This window comes from Paramisgurnus dabryanus, chromosome 5 (assembly GCF_030506205.2).
Source record: "Paramisgurnus dabryanus chromosome 5, PD_genome_1.1, whole genome shotgun sequence".
Taxonomy (NCBI): domain Eukaryota; kingdom Metazoa; phylum Chordata; class Actinopteri; order Cypriniformes; family Cobitidae; genus Paramisgurnus; species Paramisgurnus dabryanus.
In genome coordinates this window covers 29438104-29460519 of record NC_133341.1, presented here as the reverse complement: position 1 = coordinate 29460519, position 22416 = coordinate 29438104, and the positions used below count along the sequence as shown (strand labels likewise).

At 38.3% G+C, this 22416-nt stretch overlaps 1 protein-coding gene across 1 annotated transcript in view; it reads right to left on the bottom strand.

Moving 5' to 3' along the window:
* Nucleotides 1–21378, bottom strand: part of piwil2 (piwi-like RNA-mediated gene silencing 2) — a 33194-nt gene extending 11816 nt beyond the window's left edge. Inside the window, exons 1-9 of the mRNA XM_065250835.2 lie at nucleotides 21325–21378; nucleotides 20450–20734; nucleotides 20231–20330; nucleotides 13130–13229; nucleotides 10779–10979; nucleotides 10308–10508; nucleotides 9452–9562; nucleotides 9115–9232; nucleotides 7988–8112 (exon numbers count right to left, since the gene is read on the bottom strand). Coding sequence (XP_065106907.1) covers nucleotides 7988–8112; nucleotides 9115–9232; nucleotides 9452–9562; nucleotides 10308–10508; nucleotides 10779–10979; nucleotides 13130–13229; nucleotides 20231–20330; nucleotides 20450–20707 — 1214 coding nt within the window. The 5' untranslated portion in view covers nucleotides 20708–20734; nucleotides 21325–21378. The remainder of the gene's footprint in view (nucleotides 1–7987; nucleotides 8113–9114; nucleotides 9233–9451; nucleotides 9563–10307; nucleotides 10509–10778; nucleotides 10980–13129; nucleotides 13230–20230; nucleotides 20331–20449; nucleotides 20735–21324) is intronic.
* Nucleotides 21379–22416: the final 1038 nt, after the last annotated feature.

Here is a 22416-nt window from a genome sequence, read left to right as displayed (position 1 = left end):
ACAGAAAAATTATGCAATACACCAGCTGTAGGTGACAACAGGAATAAGAATAAAATGTGGAAGATTAAGTATTTAGTTGTGATAGAGCTGATGTGATTCGGTTCATTTGATTTGGTTAATTTAATGCAGATTTATATAATCATCAAATTCTCCCAATCCATACAGTGCATTTTTGCGATGCTATCCGAATTCTTAGCAAATAACGTTTTCCCTACATTCGCACACTACCTTTTACCCACAATGCACTCGGATATACATATATTTAACACACACACACACACACACACACACACACACACACACAAGGTGTGTTTTAAGTTTTTACGGTGCCACATGAAGTTAAAGGCTGGTGACGTGAAAGTAAAGCGAGAACAGATTTCACGAATCGCTTCATCATCATCATCAGCCGGTCTATTCGTACAGCATCACAAGTCATACAAGCCATCTAACTGACAATTTCCCATGATGCAATGCAAGACGAACACATCTGGAATCAGTCCCATGAATTTATGTTTATATACCCGTGTTTGATGTTGTTGACCGTTCTTTTCTACTTTAAAAAAAATAAATGGATAAAATAAATGCGATACACAGTAACTTTTATTTAAATAATATACATTTTAACCTGACAAACGTGACAAACAGTAAAATAAAATAATTTAACGCTTCACAGGACAATCTATTAAGCGTTAGGTTTATGACGAATCTCAGCATTGGTAGTTACATTTGCTTGCTCATTTTCGTTCAACTTCTGCCCCATATGGCGGACTCAAATGTCATTCGCTATTTACTGAATAGTACTGAATGGTTTTGGACACAGCACGTGTTCTTTAAAATACCACTTCCCAAAAGCGTGGGGTGTGGCCCTGCATTTAATGCTGGGAGCCCGTTAATATCAAAATAAATCAGTATGATTTTAAAAGAAATTTAATTATTTAACGTAGAAATTAGTTTTCTCTGAAACAATGCTGGGCGATTTTGACCCAAATTCATATTCAATTGGTTGATTTGGGATGAATGGCGATGTAGGATGCACGTGTGTTGTCAAGGTTATTTGCCTGGCCAGCAGTTCCACCGTATGTTGCGTTGGTCGACCGCATATGTCATCAAGGTTTAATATTTCGGGTGCAATTTCAGAAAAGCAACCATTACATTTCAAGGTAAGAATGAAACTACAATGATTGTATGTCTTAAAAGAAATAAATCTTAATTTTGTAATGTATTTTAACTGAAATGTGAGAACCTCGATGAAGGATGCCGTCGAGCAACGCGACTTCCGGAGAACGAACCCGAAATCCAGTTCGGGACGTGTCAGGCGGAACTGGCATGAATGGCCACCCTAGATTTGGCTAGTGGCTAAACTGAAATCTGGAACAAAAACCTTGCCGAAAATACAAAAATTGGTTTCCAGACCAGGGGAGACGCAATCATGGATCACCGGTTTTCAATATTTTAGCACTTAGTTTGCAGCACTTCGACCTTGGGCAAGTTTGAGAGATAGGTAGTCAGGACTTATTAGGGGTGGGAATCGGTTGGACCCTCATGAATCAATTCAGAATCGATTCTTAGGGTCCCGATTCGATTCAGAATTGATTCTTGACGTACTAATTTGCATATCTGTGACGTCATTACGTCACATTTGCTCTCAAAGCCAGGTTAATGTTTGCGCTTTTGCTACTAGTCTCTGAACTGTCATATACTGTACTTTAAAGCAACTAAGTGATAAATAATGTCATTCTTATATACATATATGTCCTGTTTCTGTTGTAAAACATAAAAAAAGTAAAAATAATAATTAAACGTGACATTAATTCTATATGTTAACTGTCATTAACGGTAAGCGTCTAGCATCATCATTATACAGTGATTGGCAGTATTACTGTATTTATATAATGCAGCGCACCCAGCGACTGAATAACAAACTATGTGCATATTTTTACAGAAGTATATTCATGTTATATCTAAACAGTCAGCGGATGGTTTAGGGAAACGCTGTTAGTCAAAAGAGTCATTAAATTAAATGCGCTGTTTCTCCCTGCCGCTCACTGAACAAAGAAAAGGCAGAGAAAGACTATCCCAAAGTGTATCTTGTTTTCTTGCTGTTTAGAATGAGTCAAACAGGGCTGTTCTAGATTTTATTTCTTTCTCTTCTGCTCTTGTAAGCTTCGCTATGTGCTCGTGCAGCACCGCGTGCAGCACCGCTCCCCCAGTTGAGTTCCGCCTTTTGGTTCTGATAACGTCATGTTATTATTTTGTAAACTAACAATTGAAAATCGATTCTTGACATTTGTGAATCGATTCAGAATCTGCCCACGTCCGAATCGCGATTCATCTAAGAATCGATTTTTTGTCCCACCCCTAGGACTTATTATATTAATGTGCACCGAGGTCAAAGTGGTGCAAATTAAGTGCTCTTCCGCCATATAATATAGTTCTCATTTTTTATCTGCTTAATAAAAACATTTTATTTTGTGCCACCACATACTCGTGTAACTACTCATGTTACAGTCTTTAAATAGGGAAACATGGAAGTGTTTGGTAGCTTCTGAATCATCCCTGTTTGGATCCTAAATGCTAACACATTCACAACGCACTGTACAAAGATAAAGTGCACAAATAGGTATGTATTAGTTTGTCTACGTTGAGGTAACAACATAGTAAAATATTAAAAACGTTAGGGTTGTGCCAACAGACGATAGTATCGTGTATCAACGATCGTCAGACTAATCGCCAATAGCAGGCTTTTTTATGAGAATAGTTGGCAATATTTATTATTATTATTATCATCATAGTTTCATATTAACATGCGCATTGCATGCTTTTCCTCGCATGAGAGGGTGTGTGAGCTTCACTTTGCGTGAGAGAGCTTGTAAAAACGCGCATATTCCTTCCCGCAAGCACCTGGACTTAATAAGCATGTCTTGGACTCTTGCTCGGACCTGAATGCACGTGGCATGGGCTCAATCTAGCACCTGAACTTTGTAATGCGCATGACTCAGACTCTTCCTTGTACATGAGCTTGTCAGGGTTCTTGCAGGTTTCAGCAAGTTAAATTTAAGACCTTTTTAAGACCATTATGAGTAAAATTTAAGACCACCCATCAAACACTTTCTGCCGCTGCCACTGATTAGTTCTTCTACTATTTTATTTTCTGCGGAATGAACTCTTTTCGGGAATGAACGGAGGTAAGAAATTTAAGACTTGGGTAAATTAAATTTAAGACCTAGTATAAAAATCTGGGCGTTTTTAAGACTTTAAATATAACATTCTGAATTTTAGACCTTTTAAGACCCTGCGGGAGCCCTGGCTTGTAATGCGCGCGCCTCCAACATTTCCTTGCACTAGAGAGGTTGTTAGCGTGCAGAAGGTAAAACCAGCGAGTTTTTTGTTCCCGCTCCCTGACATGCAGGAATTTAATGACATGCTCGGATTAATGGAATCAGTTTCAAGAAGGTTGCAGTCATGACAGTGTTGCCCTTGCTTCTTTTTTTGTCTACCAATCAAGTGACTTGTCAAATTAGTCAAAAATGAACAAACAAATAAGTAAACTACTGATAAAATTCAAAGACATGCTTTTCCTCCCTATTTGAAAATATACAGCTGTACAACATCCAAGTTGTAAAAATAAATCTGACCTTAGTGTACATTTCTGGTGGCAAAAGAATGAGGGTCATATCAGACCATACCAATAGACGGTATACTGCACAGACCTACTTTGAAAAGAAAAACGTTTGAAACATTCAAAATAATAACCAGAAGGAAAACAGGTTGCCATGGCAACCGGCAAGCTTGGAGGCTGAGGTAAAAGCAAACTGTTTTTGCACGTAGCATTGAACATAATCTCTGCCAAACTACGTATTCAGCTCAAATTCAAAGCCTTGACATTTGCAATAAGAGGACATTGTTGTATATTTCTTTGTCAGCCTTGCACTGAGGTAATATTTGAATGCAGAGTCAGATTTTTTCAAGGTGCCACTATGCCCGCTTTTGATTAATAAAAATGCTGAAATCACAAAATAAAATGCATTGCTCTTGAAAGCCCATAAGGGATTTGGGGACAGTTTACAAACTTTTTTGCTTTGAGTGGTTGTTAAGTTTGGGAACAGCCGGTGTGAGGGAAACTCGGGGCAGTTTGCCTAGACGGCAGGTGAGCGATCTCTGAGGAGCTTGTTTTCACTTCTAGCTATCAGTCCCAAAAGCGACCGGAGCCATTGTACATTTTAAGCATGGATGGTTTGAGACAGGCCCACTGCTGACACTCCAGGACACCACACAAGGGAATGTGTGGGGTGGTTATGACTGATAAGGCTTTTGTGTCATAAGACTTTGGGAGAATTACGCCTGCAGAAGACTTGAAAAGCACTATGATAGATGTTGTATTTTTTATATGCATGGAATAACTGGATGACCTAGAAAATCTGAAGAAATGTACATCAGACAATGTACTGCATAATGCACTAAATATATATCATCCTTCACACAAAGCACCTCACTCGACCCTACAGTTTCAACGTGAAGGAGGAGCGGAAAGTAATACCATTTGGGATTTTTAACCTCTCGGTTTCTGACTCATTATTCAAGTTGAAAACAGAAAGGCATTCGACAGCATCCACCCCGAGTCCTTATGGAAGATTGCAAGGTTATATGGCGTGCCAGACAAATATATAAACATTTTTAAATCACTCTACCAAAAAAGCAGTTGTTGCGTCAGAATTTGAAAGGGCAACAGCATCATGTTCCAGATTGTGACGGGGGTAAGACAAGGGTGCATCCTCTCCCCTTTTCTCTTTCTACTGGTGGTCGATTTTCTTATGACAAAGACAGTGAAAAATAGAAAATATGGAATTGAATGGAACGAAGGCAGACTGGCGGACTTGGACTTCGCAGATGATAAAGCACTGCTTCATGATACACACAATGGCCTACAGAAGATGCCAGATGATCTGGGCAATCATTGAGAGAAGATCGGATCGTGCATTAGTTGCGAAAAGACTAAAGCCATGATTATTGAAAAAAGCCACATTCCTGCCATCACCATAGGCCAGGTGTCTCCAACCCTGCTCCTGGTGAGCTACCGTCCTGCAGACTTCAAATCCAACCCAGCTCCAACACACCTGTCTGTAATTATCAAGCAACCCTGAACACCTTGATTAGCTGGGTCGCCTGTGTTTGATTAGAGTTGGAGCTAAAATTTGCAGGACGGTAGCTCACCAGGAACAAGGTTGGAGACCCCTACCATAGGCCAACATGACATTGAATATGTCAAGAAATTCCAATACTTGGGAAGCTACATATCCAGAATAGGAGACACAGAGGTAGATGTAAATGCAAGAATTGGCAAAGCCGCATCTGTCTTTCAAAGGCTACGACTGATATGGAAAGCAAGCACCATCAGTAAAGCGGTGAACTGCTCCTATACACATCAATAGTGTTGCAAACAGCAATCTATGCAGGAGAGACATGGACAAGGACAGCCAAAATCTCAAACAAGCTCTACGTGTTCCACCGCAGATTTTTAAGAACGATATTGGGTATATCATGGAAAGATCACATTACAAATGATGAGATGGAGAAAACGGGTATGGAGGACCTACAGGATGTGGTGGCAAAGAGAAGACCCAGGTTTGCTGGCTGCCACCTGACCCCCTGGCACGTGTGACAATGAAGTGGACACCAAAGAACTGGAAACGAAAAACAGGACGGCCAAAGAAGACATGGCGAGGCACATTTCAAGAGGACCTCAAGGTGATGCAGCTCAGCTGGAGTGAGGCACATGAAGTCGCCAGTGATCGTGACCGGTGGAGAAAACCCGTTGCCCAGTGATCCATCAGGAGCAGGAGGATCTAAGTAATTAAGTAAGTAATTGATTGGATATAGAAAAGCAGGCGTTTTATTTAAAAATGGAACCCGCAGCAGACTGAAGTGGGAGTGGGCGGGGTTACGGATGCTTCCGCCCAACCCGTGTAGCTGATGTCATTAGTAAATGATTGCCAAGTACATTTTCAAATTTTGATTGAAGTTTATGAGGGCAAATGAATTAAAAAATATATATAATGACTTGCACGGAAAGTCAAATTGTTTATAATTAACAATGAAATATTTCATAAAAAAAATAAGAATTGTCAGTTTTGATTTCTTGGGGACTTATAAACAGTACATACTGCTTAGTATGCAACAAGCATGGTAAAATTTCAGTTCAAACATGACCGAAGTGTGTTCAGGGGGAAATCCTCTACACCTCATAACAAGTCTAATTATTATGTTAGTCAAAGTTTCTCCCTCCAAAATGTCAATGTCATTTTAAATGGTCATCCAATTAAACAGGATGTGTGTAGAATTAAAATGGCTACTTTACCTGTAAGATTTCCTAACTGTATGTAAATGACTTATAATTGGCTAACCTCTACGTGAAGGCATAGTACACAATGTCCTTCCTCAGGGCAGCCTGAGCTGTTGAATACTGAATAGGCATTTTTATGTAAATAAATACGGGTGGACATTTGTTCATTTCTTAACATCCTATTTGTGTAGCTTATTAAATCAATAAATGGTCTGGTGTAGAGCATTAGTACAGAGCGCTTTAAACTGTCCCCTAGCAAACCATTTGTGTGTCTGTACATTAAACGCCACATTTCGATTTCAAACTGTGAAACGGCGAGAATGTGTAAAAGAAAGATTTGATTACTTTCACTTCGATGCCGCAAGGTCTTAAGAATCCTAAAATTATGTAAGGAACAATAGACGGGTCGTAAAATTATTTGAAAATAACGCACACCCGAGGAAAAGTCATTATGAGTTATTGTACTTAAATGCAGCTGTAAGTAGGCCTAATTTATTGCGTCCCTAAATATAATTTATTGCATATCTAAAGCCTCTGTTGCTAATTCCAAAATGTCATTTTACAGAGAAAGGGGGAGAGAAAAAGAGAGAGAGAGAGAGAGAGAGAGAGAGAGAGAGAGAGAGAGAGAGAGAGCAAGAGATAAACTTATGTTTGCAGTAATGAGAAGAATGTGAAGTTGGCCTATCAATTTTTATATTTATTTTTTCAGTATTTATGTATTAATTTATTCTAGTTTTATATTATCAGGAATAAAACAAAAACAAAACAGGCAATCAGTGTCTTCTCTTTTTAATTACTTTATATAATCTTTTTTTTTTAAATTCAGTACCACACATAAATTTATACTTCATTTCTTTAAATTAAATAAATCTGTTATTTCAGTTAAACTTGCTGTAGTGATATAGATGTGATCGACAGACCTGGAACTTCTTTATAGCTGTGTGTTTACAAAAAAAATAATGCACATCCTCACCTTAACCAATCAGAATAAAGCTTTTAACAGCCCCATGGTATAAAGCAGGGGTCTTCAACCTTTTTGTGAGCAAGGGCTACCACAATGGACAAAACAATCTGGAGGGCTACTTTTTGATATAGTCTACTCAAAACCTTTTTGTTTTACTTGTGGATTTTATTTAATTTTACTTGTAAATATGTTTTAGTATTGTTTAAAATGTTAACACAGTGTTTCCCACAGAACTTTGAGAGATTGTGGTGCTGATGACATCATATACTAATTAGCATATTTTTGACGTCATCGCAACATGTTTGCACTTTAAAATCAGAGAGAGAGAGAGAGAGAGAGAGAGAGAGAGAGAGAGAGAGAGAGAGAGAGAGAGAGAGAGAGAGAGAGTCATGGTAATATAAAAATATGTAATAAATAAATATTACAATTGAGACAATTTTGTTTTTTTAAATTATTTTTTGGGCCATTTTTGCCTTTTATTGATAGTAAGTAATGGAGAGGCGACAGGAAAGTACAGGGTGAAGAGAGGGGTTCGAACTCGGGTCGCCGGAAGTGTGTTTGCACCATATGTCGGAGCACTGTCCACTACACCATCGGCTCCGACACAATTGAGACCATTAATAGAATGTGCTTTGGCGGGCACCACGTTGGAGACCCCTGGAATAAACATTAATAATACATACCTCCTCAGGACGACGTTATAGAAGGGGATACACAGATCAGAGCTGGGAGGCAAAATCTTTGTCAACTGAATCTTGATGTCGATCTCCTGGTTGTCTGTTTTTCTCTCAGCTTTAAGATGTACAACCTGTTACAAACATGGGTAAAAATAAAGTTTACCAGTTTACTGTATTACCGTATTACTGCAATCTCATACATGCTGTTCTTCTTTCATGTGTCTTGTATCATTAACTTCAATCAATACTTCATTTTAATATATTTCTTTGCCACATAGCTAAGTGGCATAATGTGCAAAATACTGGTAAACTCGGAGAGAAAGCGGAAGTTACCTGTGGCGCGCGGCCGCGAGCTCCGGTCGTATTTGTACCCAATGGCGGGTTATGACTTAATATCATCGGTCCATATTTTGTTGTTTTCACATCTGTGGCAAACGGTCGCGAATTTGCTCGTGACCAAACAACATTGCGTTAGGCGGCGTCAAACGGAACCTGTGTTTGCACATTAGGCTTCACCGAGGGTGTGCTAAGGACGTCGGAAATTTGGCAAATATATGGTAAGCTGTTTTAAACAACTTTGAAGAAATGTGGATGTTAACTTTAGTTGTGCTCGACTTTTAAGCAGCATGGGAGTGGAAACTAATGTAAACAGTGCGGTGGTAAACGCGTCATCTGTTTAAAAACGTTCTGATTGGCCCGATCTGTCAGCGCGGTCTGACGTTGTTCGTTCTAAATGCCGGTAATCTCATATTTTTCGTTCACACATAGCACTTACCGGTAAATTACTGGTAATCTTACAACCTGTCTTACTGGTAAATTGGGAGCACTGATTTACCGGAAAGGTTCTGTTCACACATGACATGTTAACTGCAATTTACCAGTAAATTACCAGTAAAGACTGTATGTGTGAAAGGGACTAATAAGAAAAGTTGGCCTCTCTCCCCATAAAGAACTAAACATACCATAGTTTTACTGTAGTTTTGTAAACGTGTACTAAATGTATTTCACGAGGTACCTTGTAAATGAATATAGTAATCAAAGGTACACAGTTTTACCATATGATTTTATCATCGTACAATTGTATATGATGTCACATTGCGTGATTACTTTTCCACTCAATCTTGCATACAAACCTCATCAAGACGTTTGGGCAGGTAGAGGATGGACCCATCAAATGCCACCACCTCTCCTGTTGATGATCGATGATCCTTCATCATACCGAAGCGCATAGAAAGAGACTCGATGTTTGGGCTGAAATTACAGAGACGATCTTTATCAGATGTTCATTATAATTATTTAATCAATACTGGTCACGACAAATGCATGTGTGCCATTACTGAAGATCTGCATTTCAGAATAAAAATAGATTGGTTTAATAATTCATACTCGAGAAAATCCCTAAAGTAACAGACAACAAATTCTGAAACGAGCTTATGCTAAGTTTTATTATTACTGAATATGAACACTTACGTAAAAGTCACATGGTACTGAAACACGGCCTCGTTTTTACAGCAGATGGGAATGTAGTTTGATCCAATGGTTATAGGATTGCCTTTAGTGCCGGCTTTCTTCAGCGGCTCCCTGTCGAAGACACAAATCAACTTTTATATGCATACGATTCATGTATCTTTTGTAATCTTTTAATCATGGCCATGTTGCTCTGAAACTATATTTTTTCTCTGAAACCCAACGAGAGATGTTGGAACTGACAGCCCAAGTCCCCTTTCAGTTTCATCGTGTGGAAAAAAGTAACGTCAACATTTGTCAGATTTTGAATGATGCAACCCTTCTCACTGGGGAGAAAGCTTTTTTTCACCTATTTGTCTTTGGTAAAACTTTTGGTAAAGGGCTGAAAAAATACTCCTGCAACACAGCACCAGTGCAAACACTCAAAACTTGTTAATACACCTGCTATCTCGTTCTGTGCCTACCCATGCACTGTATAACAGGTCTTATAAGTGGCCTCAAAGCTTGAACATGTGATCCCAAAACCATAAAAAACTTAATATGGATTTAATGGGTACTTGAGCGTACCAAATAACAAAATTTAAATTGGGCTTAAACAGGTGCTTTAAAAGATCCATTTCATTTTTTACTTAATGGAATTGGAAGGCACTTTTATCCAAAGCAACTTGCAATGCATTCAGTCGAAACATTTTAAGTGATATGCATGCTCCATGGGATTGAACCAGTCACCTTTGAGTTGCTAACACAATGCTCAACCAACTGAGTAAAAGAAACACTTGAGATTCAGTCTGACTGGAAAAATATGTGTGTCACAGCACAAAGTATAAATGTGTTGTTTTATATTATGTAATACTCATACCCCACTGTTTCGACTGTCACTTCCACTTTAGGGGGTGTTTTTGGAGGAGCTGGGGCATCTTCAGAGACGGATGACACAGCTGGCAGTGATGAAGGGGCAGTCATGGGGGACACAAGGCCAAGTGGGGAAGTCGGGCCACGACCTACACCCATCTGAGGCATTGCAGTTCTACCAAGACCAACAAATCCTCTGCCGAGAAAACTGAAATAATACAAAACAAAAATGAGTAAAAAACATTTTGCAGACACTTTAAGACACACAATATCTCATTTTCACCCCTTAAGTTGTAGTCTTCACCTTACGTTCACTAGTTAAAATTTCGCTAAAATGTGAATATTGGTGAAACATTTGGGAAAATGTAAGTACACAAGTGAACAAAATATAAAACACTGTAGTTATTGAATATTTTAATGCAAAAATCTTGCACATTGTGCCGGTTTTACAACACCAAAATTAAATCAGAACTCATACCCCACTGGTTCGGGTTTTACTTCTTCTTTGGGAGGTGTTCCTGGAGGAGCTGGGGCATCTTCAGAGACAGAGGGCGCAGCCGCCATGTACGAAGGGGCAGGAATAGGGGACACAAGGCCGAGTGGGGAAGTCGGGCCACGACCTACACCCATGTGAGGCAATGCAGTTCTACCAAGACCAGCAAATCCTCTACCAACAAAACTGTAACCATACAAAATTAAAAATCAGGATGTGATGAAAAAATAACTGTCTATTGACTGTTATACGAAAAGTTTCTCCATGTATCATGTATAGGCAAAAAAATCCAGAACATTTCAATACCATCCTTAAAGATTTGGTAAATTCTTATACCCAACATTGCCAAGCACATTAATAACAATGAAATAAATCAGGAACTAAAATTTATTTTTGGAAAAAAACTACCTCCGTTTTCACCCAATTTAATGTATTTATATGTATCTTCATGCATAACATCTTGTTTTAAATCAGTTTTACGAAGTAAACTGCTTTAGAAACCCTTCAATAAACAGATAAACATTATGGTCTGAATATATTCATATATAATGTGCCAATTGTCCAGGTATTCCAGACCTTACATTTTAATTCAAGCATTTTAAGGACCTTGTGCAAACCCTGATGTACAAATTATCTCTTTTAAAGATGTTTAAAATTCACCCAAAAACTTAAAATGTGTCATTCACTCAACAACATGTTGTTCCAGACGCATATGCCTTGGTTTCCTCAATGGAACAAAAGAAGATGTCAGAAAGAAGAATTGTGACTGACAGCCTCAGTTTATAAAAAGAGCAGTCAAAGTGTTTTGAACATTTTCTTTAGGTTCCACAGACAAAAAGTCTTTAAATTTTTTAGGTGAACTATTTTGAACTCTTTAACTCTTTCCCTGCCAGCATTTTAAAAAAGGTTGCCAGCCAGCGTGAGCATTTTTATGATTTTTACAAAACTTTAATTCCTTCCAGAAAATGTTCTTCTTTAAATATATAAACATAAAATATATCAAATGAAAGAAAAGACCCTATGATTTCAAACTAAAATAACTTTCCATCCTATATGTTTTTTTCATATGGGTAGGTTTCTTCAAAAATACAAAATTTCATTGAGATGATTCAATTTTTGTGAAGGACTTTTAATATGGATCAGTTTCAGAGTGATCCTCAAAACATACACCGAGTTTGAACAGTTTGCCCTAAGGCAGTGTTTCCCAATCCTGGACCTCGAGAACCCCCTTCCAGAAAGTTATAGATGTTTTCTTATCTAACACACCTGATTTTACTCAACTGCTTGTTAGGGAGACATGTAATCCATTCTGGAAGGAGACTGATTAATTGAATCAGGTGTTTTAAATGAGGAGAGACCAAAAATTTTCTCTGAGGGGGTACTCGAGGACCAGCCCTGCGTTCCAGTCGTTTTTTATGACCTTCCCTCACTAACGTCTCGTTCACTCGGATGTACATCATTGCTTACGTTGTATGAGTGCCCACTAATGCTGGAACACTTGAAGTGGTTCAAATGGATCGCCCTAAGCCCTTGTCACATGGAAAGTGGAGACCGCCCCCTCCATCATTTGAACTGTGCAAAGTGCGGGCTGCTGAAGTGACGTCACAATCATGTTGCATTGTGGTATATAAAGCTGCCTGAAGTGTACTACATATGAAGTAGACTCGCTCCCTCGGTCAAAATCGAGGGAGTGAGGATCCGTCCATACGATCTTCCCTCGTCCACTTGACGAAGTGGAACGCACATCAAAATGGCGACAGGGATTCCCCCGAGGGGAAGTGTTTAGGGAAGTTTGCGAGTGCGTGTCTAAAACTGGAGTGGAACGCACCCCAGGATTGGGAAACACTGCCCTATGGAAATACTTCCAGGTTTTATAAGTTGAGTAAGAGCCACTTGGTGGAAAATAGCAGAAATACAGATTGCCGGAAAAACTCATAATTGGCAGGAAAGTGTTTTTTCTTAATTGACGAGTTAAAGGCGGAGTGCACAATGTTTGAAAGCCAATGTTGACATTTCAAATCACCTAAACAAACACGCCCCTACCAAAATAGAATCTGGACCTTCTTTTAATTGACCCACCCCACACATACGCAACCCCGGCAAGGACGCCCCTTTCTGCTGATTGGCTTCAAGTGTGTTCCAAAGCGTTTTTCAAACATTGTGCACTCCGACTTCAACTCGTCAATGTTAATAACAAAAACAGTGATCCCAGTGAATTGAAACAACACCAAATTTGTACTATTTGTAAAGTAATCTAATCTAATAAACTGGATTAAGACAACCAGCAAAGCAAAATATTTTTGATTTCACTGGAATCTCTAGTCTTAAAGGCAAACCTGATGGTTTCCTCTTCTTTTTCTGGACCCAAAGCTGTTGCCCCAACGGGGCTCATCACAGACTGAACACCTGCTCCAAAATCGCCCATTGCCCCCCGTCCTGCAACATAAAAGATAGAGAGAGAGAATACTGTAAACAGTCTAAAAGATGAGTTTTTAAATATGATAAAACAATAACAGTCAGCATAGCGATACATCAATTAAATAATTTTATCCCACGGGTCTTTTGAATGCTGTATTCTGATTGGCTGAGAAATGTTCCGTGGGTATGCATTAGTTTCTGATAACCGCACAACTCAATTGTCAAATGTCTTAAAAATTGGCACCAGAGCAATGTTTTTGGTAACCGTGGTATAAGAGGAATAATTGACTCCAGTCCTTTGAATTTCAAGAAAATAATGCACACCCGTGGTGTAATTGCACCTTGGGTGTGCATTATTTTCTTATAATGGCCCGTCGTCAATTATTCCTTTCATATTCCACAGCTCTACCATGCACATGCGCAAATGCACCGGCAAAATTTTGCTCACACACTGAAAAAATCGTCACATGCAACCATTTTGGTTGCAATCTAGAGCCCTGTTACATGTGTAAATCTTTGGGCCGGTTTCACACCATACTCATAAGCAGCGCATCTTTTTTTCAGGACCCATGTTAACAAGTTAGACAGTCCTGCCAGAATTTCAAATTTTTTGGTGATTTTTGCAATCAAAATAATTACACATTTAACAACATAAAAATGTGTTTTGTATAAACCTGGTACATTTGGTACATAATGATTTAATATGCAGCGGTACTATGGGGTGCAAGGTTGCTAGTTTATATAGCGTGCTAGAAAGAGATGTGCATGTGGTTATTAAGCCAAAAATATTCACAAAGTTGTCTACCCCGTATCATGGCAAAATTTTAGATAATTTTATTTCTTATGAGATTAAAAATTTTGCTTTTTGCATATTGTTAATTCTGCGCTGCGATCACAAAAAAACTAAAGGGACTGGTTTGAGTTTTCAAGGGTAAGCAGCACATACATATATATGCTTATACCGTGTATGTTTGAGGGGAATACGATCGCATTATGCTGTCAATCACTGAGTGAACCCTCATCTTTGATTGTAACCTTCAGAGAAACAGATTGGATAATGTGCCATAGTCATTACACAAACCAAAACAGCACAAAAAAACATGTAGATTTAACAAAATATGGTTATATAAACTGCACTGACAGTCAAGAAGCATGCTGAAGTGGTTTTGTGCATAAATGTATGTAAACTAAAGTAATGTGAACTTGAGATTGTTGTACTAATGGTAATCTGCACAAAGCAATAACACCGATATATTTTAAGATACAGTATGTCAGTGCAAGCTGTTTTCACTTTAGACAGCTCAGGCATACATTTTAGTCTGGGCCTACACTTACCTAAACCACACCTATGTTTTTTTTAAGTAAGCCTGTGAGGCCTGACAAGAGCATAGGAGACACAAGAGCTGTGCATGAGGCAAACAGATGCTGGTCATTAAATTAAAAGCGACAGACTATTTCAACACTACTTAAATCCTTATAAAGGAAAAGCTCTTTAATGTAAAGACAGTGTACATTCGTCATTCATATTTACACTGTAAATTTTCATTATTTGCTACTTGACCTTCCTGCTGTCTTCAGCAATAAATTGCATGTCTAAGCAGTTGACTATTCACCTTTGTTGGTGTTGCCAAGGATACAGAGATGATGGAGCACAATGTGATGCCCACTCCAATCAATCTAGCATTAACATAAATGAAGTATAATGAAGCAGGTATGCATTTGATTTAATGCAGTATATAGCAGGGCTTGTTCTGGTGGGTTTCATTTACAATTGCTTACTTTTTATGGCACCAGTCTGACGGATATAATCCTAACTGAGAAAAAAAATCAACATCTGCTTGTTAACTCATGACGTAAGGAATACAGTTTCAGGTCCAAGCCTCCACTCATTTCAAGTGAGACTACAATCTCAACAACCAGCTATGAGTGCAATGTATTTATATCACAGATTTAAATGGGACATATCATGAAAATTGGACTCTTTCCATGTTTAAGTGCTATAATTGGGTCCCCAGTGCTCCTATCAACCTAGAAAATATGAAAAAGAACAACTCAGCAACTTAGTTTGCGTAAACCATTCTCTGTAGGATGTAAAAAAAAAAGGTTTTTGAAATTTGGCTCCACTTGTGATGATGTCAGTGATGTCCCCGCTTAAGCTGGGAAACCTACCACCTTAACTAGGTCGTAAAAAAAAAATGTTTAATTGCACAAAAGGCCGTCAAGTCACACCGCAAGCGGGCACGCGCGCCACACAGCCGAAATGAGAAAGACGTGGTCCGGACCGTCACTGTCTGGAGGATAACTAGCCAGTTGATAAAACATCTGGGAGAATAGCGCAGACGCTAGGGATGGGCATGATTAATCGACGATCGATAGTTGATCGTTAAGAATTTAGTCGATGACGTTAATTTGTTATTGATTAATCGAGTCCTTTTTTTTATCTAATGCAGGTTGCGTTGCCTAGCGTAGCGTGTGTCTTGAAGCAATTAAATGAATTTCACTTTGTGGCAGCAATTCAACATTTTACCACCAGGGTGCAATATTTGACACCATACTTCGTTATCTGTGACCTTCCGTTTTGATTTCAAAAAAATAATCATGAAGAGGTCATGATTTTTTAGAACAAATGAGGTCTCGGTTTAAGAATGCGGCTACTAGCTGCAGGTTCCGCTGCTTTAGAGCACCGCATATTCAAGCGCATATATGTTCCGTTTGTCTAACTAAATGTAGTTTAACTGTTTGCCACAAGTTGATCTTGTAATAAAGGTCTCATGGAGGAAAACACGCTTTATTTTTGTATTCAACAAAAGTTCAATAATTATTTTTTATTATAAAAATATTAATGATTAATCGATAGTCGATCGTTAATTCTCCCGACAATCGACTAAAAAAATGTAATTGAATGCCCATCCCTAGCAGACGCGCTTCACACCGCGAGCGTGCACACGCCACACAGCTGAAATGAGATAAAGACGTGGTCCGTCATGTCTGGAGGATAACCAGTTGATAAAACACGTCTCTATGAGAACTGCAAGTGGCTTATGTTTTGGGTTTATTTAAGCCTGTTATTGTATTAGTCTATAGTTCTTGCAAATTTAAAGCAAGTTAGTTGGTGATTTTGTTGTTTGAGCAACCTGCTAGCTAGGTTTCACGTGCCTGTTGATTAGATATAATTGTTGAGCGCTCTTGCTCACCTTATTTAAGTGCATTTTTACATGCTACAGTAGTTACACTCCTTTAGGGTATTGTAATTAATAGTGGGAAATAATCAGTTTTTACAATTTTTGCGCCATCTATCATCGTTCGCCAGACGTTTTGTGCTTATTAACCCTTTAGTTTCACTTCATCACGCAGCTATTCCCATTAGAGGTATCTGTTAAAACATTCAATTCATTAATAATCTAGTATGTGTTCTTTTTCTCTCATAGTTTTTTTTAAATTAAGTTTAATTTGAGTGTAGGGATGTCAATTTATGCAATTTCCCATATTCGATGATCATTTAAATTAACGATCAATCAATCGAATAATCGTTAACAGTAATAGTGCAATAAGCCTTTACTACAGTGGCATATAGCCAATGACATAAAAGTGTGCATAAAAACGACAGCTTCCTCACGCGAATTAAAAGATTTTATTTTGTCTAAATAACATGCTAGTGGGATTGTAAAATGAGTCAATGTTGTTGTGGTTTTGATAAAATCATCAATTTAAACTTATCTCGTAATGAAATATAATGACTAATAGACACAGTGTATAACTCCACCTCAAATGGGCACTCTGCAACAGACGCATGAAAGTCCATGTCAAAATAACAGTTTTATTATCATCAAGTGTTATTTATCAAGTTGTTTACCTCGCTTTCCGAGTCGTTGACTGTTTGTAATTATATCCAAGAAGCACACGAAGGGCACTTTTCTCGTCGTCACCTCAGCTTAGACGTACTTTCAGCAAAGATGCTTATATTACGGAGATGGCAACCTTCCATTAGAAAACACGCAGCACCTCAGCCAGTCAATAATGATGATCAGTGATATATGTTGCGGGCATTCAGGGTGTAACAACAGTCAGTTACAGTTTACATTTGACAGTTTCTTGCCATAATTTAAGATTACATTTTAATATGTTCATTAAAAATGGCTTCTGGTCTCCTTCTCTGTATATAGCAGCGTTGCTATGCTAAACTTGCAGGCTTCCCTGAAGAGGGTCTTTGCTTTCAGTATCCTAAACGTATTTGCATTTTCTGCATCGGAGCCTCTCAGATCCACTGCGGATGTCATTTCGTTGCGTTGGCAGCCAGCCAGCCTCGTCTCGCATGACGTTATAAAGCACATGCGTGTGCTTGGCATCGAGCATCGTTGTGATCTTAGCTAGTAGTTTAACTTTTTTCTCCGACTGTATGTGTTTTGCGCAGGCGCCGCACACACGTGCATGATTTTGTTTTTCAACAATCGTTAAGTTTTATCGAGTAAATTCTTATCGACAATTAATCGAAGATCGATTAATTGTTAACATCCCTATTTGAGTGTTTTAAATAAAAATATTTAAATTTTCATCATGACACCCCTTTGATTGCCGCGCCCCTTGGCCCCGCCCACGCACCAACCCTACCACCTTAAAAAAATTCTGCGCAAAACCCTGGAGATCTTATTATAATAATACCATCCCTTAATCTGCAACTATTCAAACACAGCACCGGGATTTAGTCCAAAGAGAGAGCGAGAAAGAGAAAATAATTGACAGCACAATTGAGTTTCAATTTCAACAAACCACCGTCATGGCAATTAGAGTTTGCATTTAAGTCCGAATGCTTTTATACCATTGAATACAGACTCCTCTGTATTCAGGAGAGAGTATTAGCAGAGTGTACGCACTTTACTTAGTGACGTATGACAAATTCGGAGGGCGGGGGCACAGAGACGCAGCGGAGTAGCCTCCATAGGCTGCGTTAGCTCTCATCCTGAATGCGGACACGACTAAGATGGCGGCGCTACCGGAGGGTATTTATTTTCGTTAATAAAGTTTTAAATATGGATATTTCTACAACAACACCGCGCGGATTACCCTCAGAAGACCTTTGTTTATCATCCTGGAGCCGTTTGGATTTAATTTGTGAAGGATGAACGCACTTTTTTTGGACTTGAAGGTCGTGGACCCCGTAACATTACATTTAATTAACTGAAAGATCTAAAACATTTTCTAAAATATCCGAAAATGTGTATGTCTGAAAAACGATGGACATATGCAACTCGGACAGCTTGGGGGTGAGTAAATTATGGGTTTAATATCATTTTTGGCCGAACTATCCCTTTAATGGGCTTTTAAAATTAGAAATGTACCAGGTTTATACAAAACACATTTTTATGTTGTTTAATGTGTCCATTTACAAAGAAATGCTATTAATTTAAGCATAAAACGTTTAATGTTACACATGTTGTTAATATGTTGTTAATTTACCTCAGGGCGATTGACATTTTTTTAACACTTTTTGTCACTTTGGGTCCCTCAACATGCTTAAAAACTTTTGGTACACAGATTGTGCAAACATGTATGCACATGTACTAAAAATGGTAAGCATACAGATCTCATCGACCCGTACCACTTTCGCACTCAATCCTATTAGCTCTGCCCAGCAGGAAGTCGGCCATTTTGGATTGTTCAAAAGTGCATGCAGTGAATATGTGGTTACTTTTACCTACCGTCCCCAAACGGGTCAGTAGTAACAAAATAGTCCACTGATACTTACCCACTTGATGCACTTGCCCATCGTGCATCGTTTTCTGAAAGGCACCATATAGCGATAAAAAGATGTGCGAGGGCCCGCCATCATTGCTTGCAGCTATATTTTCTAATTGTCATTTCATTTTGGAAAACAAGTAGATATTGAGCCCACAAAAAACTAAATGTGGGACTGTGTTTATTCCACTCATTTGCACAACGCATCTATTCTTTGTCACCATGCGCTCAGTAATCTACCGATTGTTTACACAGCCCACACAGATTCAACCACAAGAAAGTACAGGGATGTAAGACATTGCATAGATGCCTATATTTTGCCTCTTATTCTGAAAGTTTGATCAATTTTGCATAATGACATGTGCAACAAATGCATATAGAGTGAAGTCTATTTATAATCAAAGTATTTGTCAGTTTTGCCGTTATTTTAGGGATAAAGTGAATAATTGCATTCATTGATATAATTTATATAAATTTTCAGTCATGGGCTACAGTGCTTCTAGTAAAAAGGTAGCCTGGAGCCTTGGACCTACTAAAAAATTTATTGTGGACTTCAATAAAGAGACAAAAGTTGCACTTAAACTTTCCTGGACATTTTGTTTTCATAGTTTGGCAGAAATTGTGATGTTTCATCATCGGATTGACAAGCAATACACAGTTCATCTCAGAACAGTCGCACCGTGATACAATCATTATCGCGAGCCATGTATGGTATAGTATCGTGAAGTATGCTGGGATTCATGTGAGTGTATTTATGAGTGTATATTCATTGTTTTCCATACATTATACATTTATTTTTGCCAGCCTGCCACTAAATCAAAATTGACCTCCACAAATAAGATTTTGGCACAGCTCTCTCTCATATGACATGCTTTGTACACACACCCATGGCATCACTTGCTGCGTGTGGCTGTGACTCTGTAGCCTGGATCATACTTGGCGCATCAGGCATTGGTGCATGTGACGAAAATGTCATTACGGAGCAGCTGGTCATGAGCTTTTTTGAACAGAGGATTTTTAAAACAGATGCATAAAATATTGGCTTAGTTTTGCACATGACAACGCGCACCTGAAAATTACTGATATGACCTGTGATATTACAGGGCTCAAAAATAATGAATGTTTGATGACCCAGGGTCAGCGTGGACAATGTTCAGGACAGCTGACGGAACCGTCACTTGCCCGACTGGGCCAGTGTTGGGTCATCATGAAAACTTATCATTTGCATTTATTTTAAATATTTAAATAATGTGCTGTTTGAGAAGTTTTTCTCCATTCTGACATACCAATGGGCGCTGCTCCCCTGCCCCATGTTTTTCCCAGCTCAATGCCCATCCCTCTGAACATGGACAACAGGGATGACTCTGCTGGTCTAGGAACATCGACCTAACAAAGAATGAATTAAGTCACAAGAAACCATATCTGAGACTTGATGCTTACATTTCCAGATGATGTATAATAATACAAATATTTCAGTGCCACAAAATTTAACCTCTGTACCGTACCTTGCTTATCACTGGGGTCACCTCTGGCTCTTCTGCCTGAAGTTCAGGCATCTCCTCTGCTATATCTGCTCTTTTAATGTCCATGGCAGGCACAGCCCCTCTGCCCATCCCAATAGTGGGCTCAGAAATGGGCATTAGAAATCCTCTGCCTCTTCCGAAACCTCCCTCTTCCACCTTACCAACCAGAGGCTCACTGATGGAACGAGCAACACCTCTGCCGTATGGTGGACCAGGGAATGGTGGCTGTTTTGGGTCCATTTCTTCTTGTTTTACGACTAACAGCAACTGAACAAACAAAAGCACGTTAACGTTAAAGTGGGACACGTTTTGCGGGGCCTGTACAACAGTGTTCTAAAATACGCCAATTTACCTTAGACCAATAAAGTTCATAATAAAGTTTAAATAAACAATTTTGCATAATTATTTGAGTATATTATCAAGGCACTGCAGATGCCAACGACATTAAATCACACTTATACTTGGTCACAATGCAATATTCTTTAAATAAGGATTAACGTTAGCGCATTAGCATGCTTAACGTTACATGACACGAAGCTAATTACTCTTTTGCACCCAATTAATTCGATTTCAAGTGACATTGGTTTTCTAAGTCGCCTAAATTTTAAAGTCACAAAATGTATCCACATTTTATTCACAAGTTTAATTAGACTTTGTAAATAAAAATCTACTTTAGGGCGAAAATCTCCTCAGCCAAATCGTCTTACGTTCTCGAGCACGTGACTGAAATGCAACTGAATATTCGGCAGCAAGAATATATATTCGGCGAAAATGAATAAAATAATAATAATATTCACATATTTTTTGTCACAAACCACGTTACGATGTAAAGAATTAAGTTAACTGTGTGTATGTACCTGCTGATTTAAGCGATGCACGTGTCAGACGAATGCTTGGCGCGACTTCATCCGGTAAAATAGTTAGTGATGTCCGATTCGCGATTCTTCATACTGTAGATTCGTCGAGTTGATTCGTTCTGATTCAATAAAGCTTTGATTAGAGCAAAACGGACAGCTAAGCTATACGATGAAGTAATAAACAGCAGTATTCAGCAAAATATCTCGCAACAAATAAAGCCTGAAAAGCGATGCACGTCTTGAATTATTTTGAGGAATTACTTAATGAATCGATGAATCATTTTTACGGACTGGGTTAATCAAATGAATCGTTCTTTCCGATGCGCAGGATCCAGAAGGTTAAAAGTTGTCAGTCTAGATACAATTTTATGTTTATTTTTGTATTATGGGGAAAGTTAACATTTGCTGTGCTACGTTTATGAAAAGGCCTAGTTTAAAAAATAAAGTTTAAAAGAAATTAATTAAACAATAACTTGCAATGTTTATTATAATTTTCCTGAAAGGTTACATGTGATTTTATTAACACCACATACAACAAGTTGTGTATAAATGATTTTACAAAATAGATTTTTGTCTCTGAACCTGATGACTTTGTATTTCATTTCTTACAGTATGTATACAGGATGGTGGAGATAACAATCAGATAAACTGCATTCACCTTGAATTGTCCTATAAGGCCTACTTATCAAGTATTGTACTAGCTCATATCTCATAAGGTTTGGTATCTTCTAAAAATGATTAATGAATTGATTCTTCCAAATGAATTAAACAGTCAGCTCTATTATTTTGTGACCACCACTGTGTTACAGGAGACAAAAAGACTGTGAAAGCTCGATTGTGAGCTCCACTAGATGGTTATTTTGATGGTTACAATTAGCCTATTGTTGCCATGGCTCATAATTTGTAAAATGCTTATCACTGTCAGGCAATCTCATTCTTGCATATCCAGTTTCTATAGTCACCAGAATTGCTATTATTATGAGAAAAAAAACAGTAAAAAATCTTTACAAATTAAAAATATCTTAAGAAAGTCTTTTAGTTTCATTATAGAGGGCCATATGATTCACTTCTGTTTATCCACTGCTATAAGAT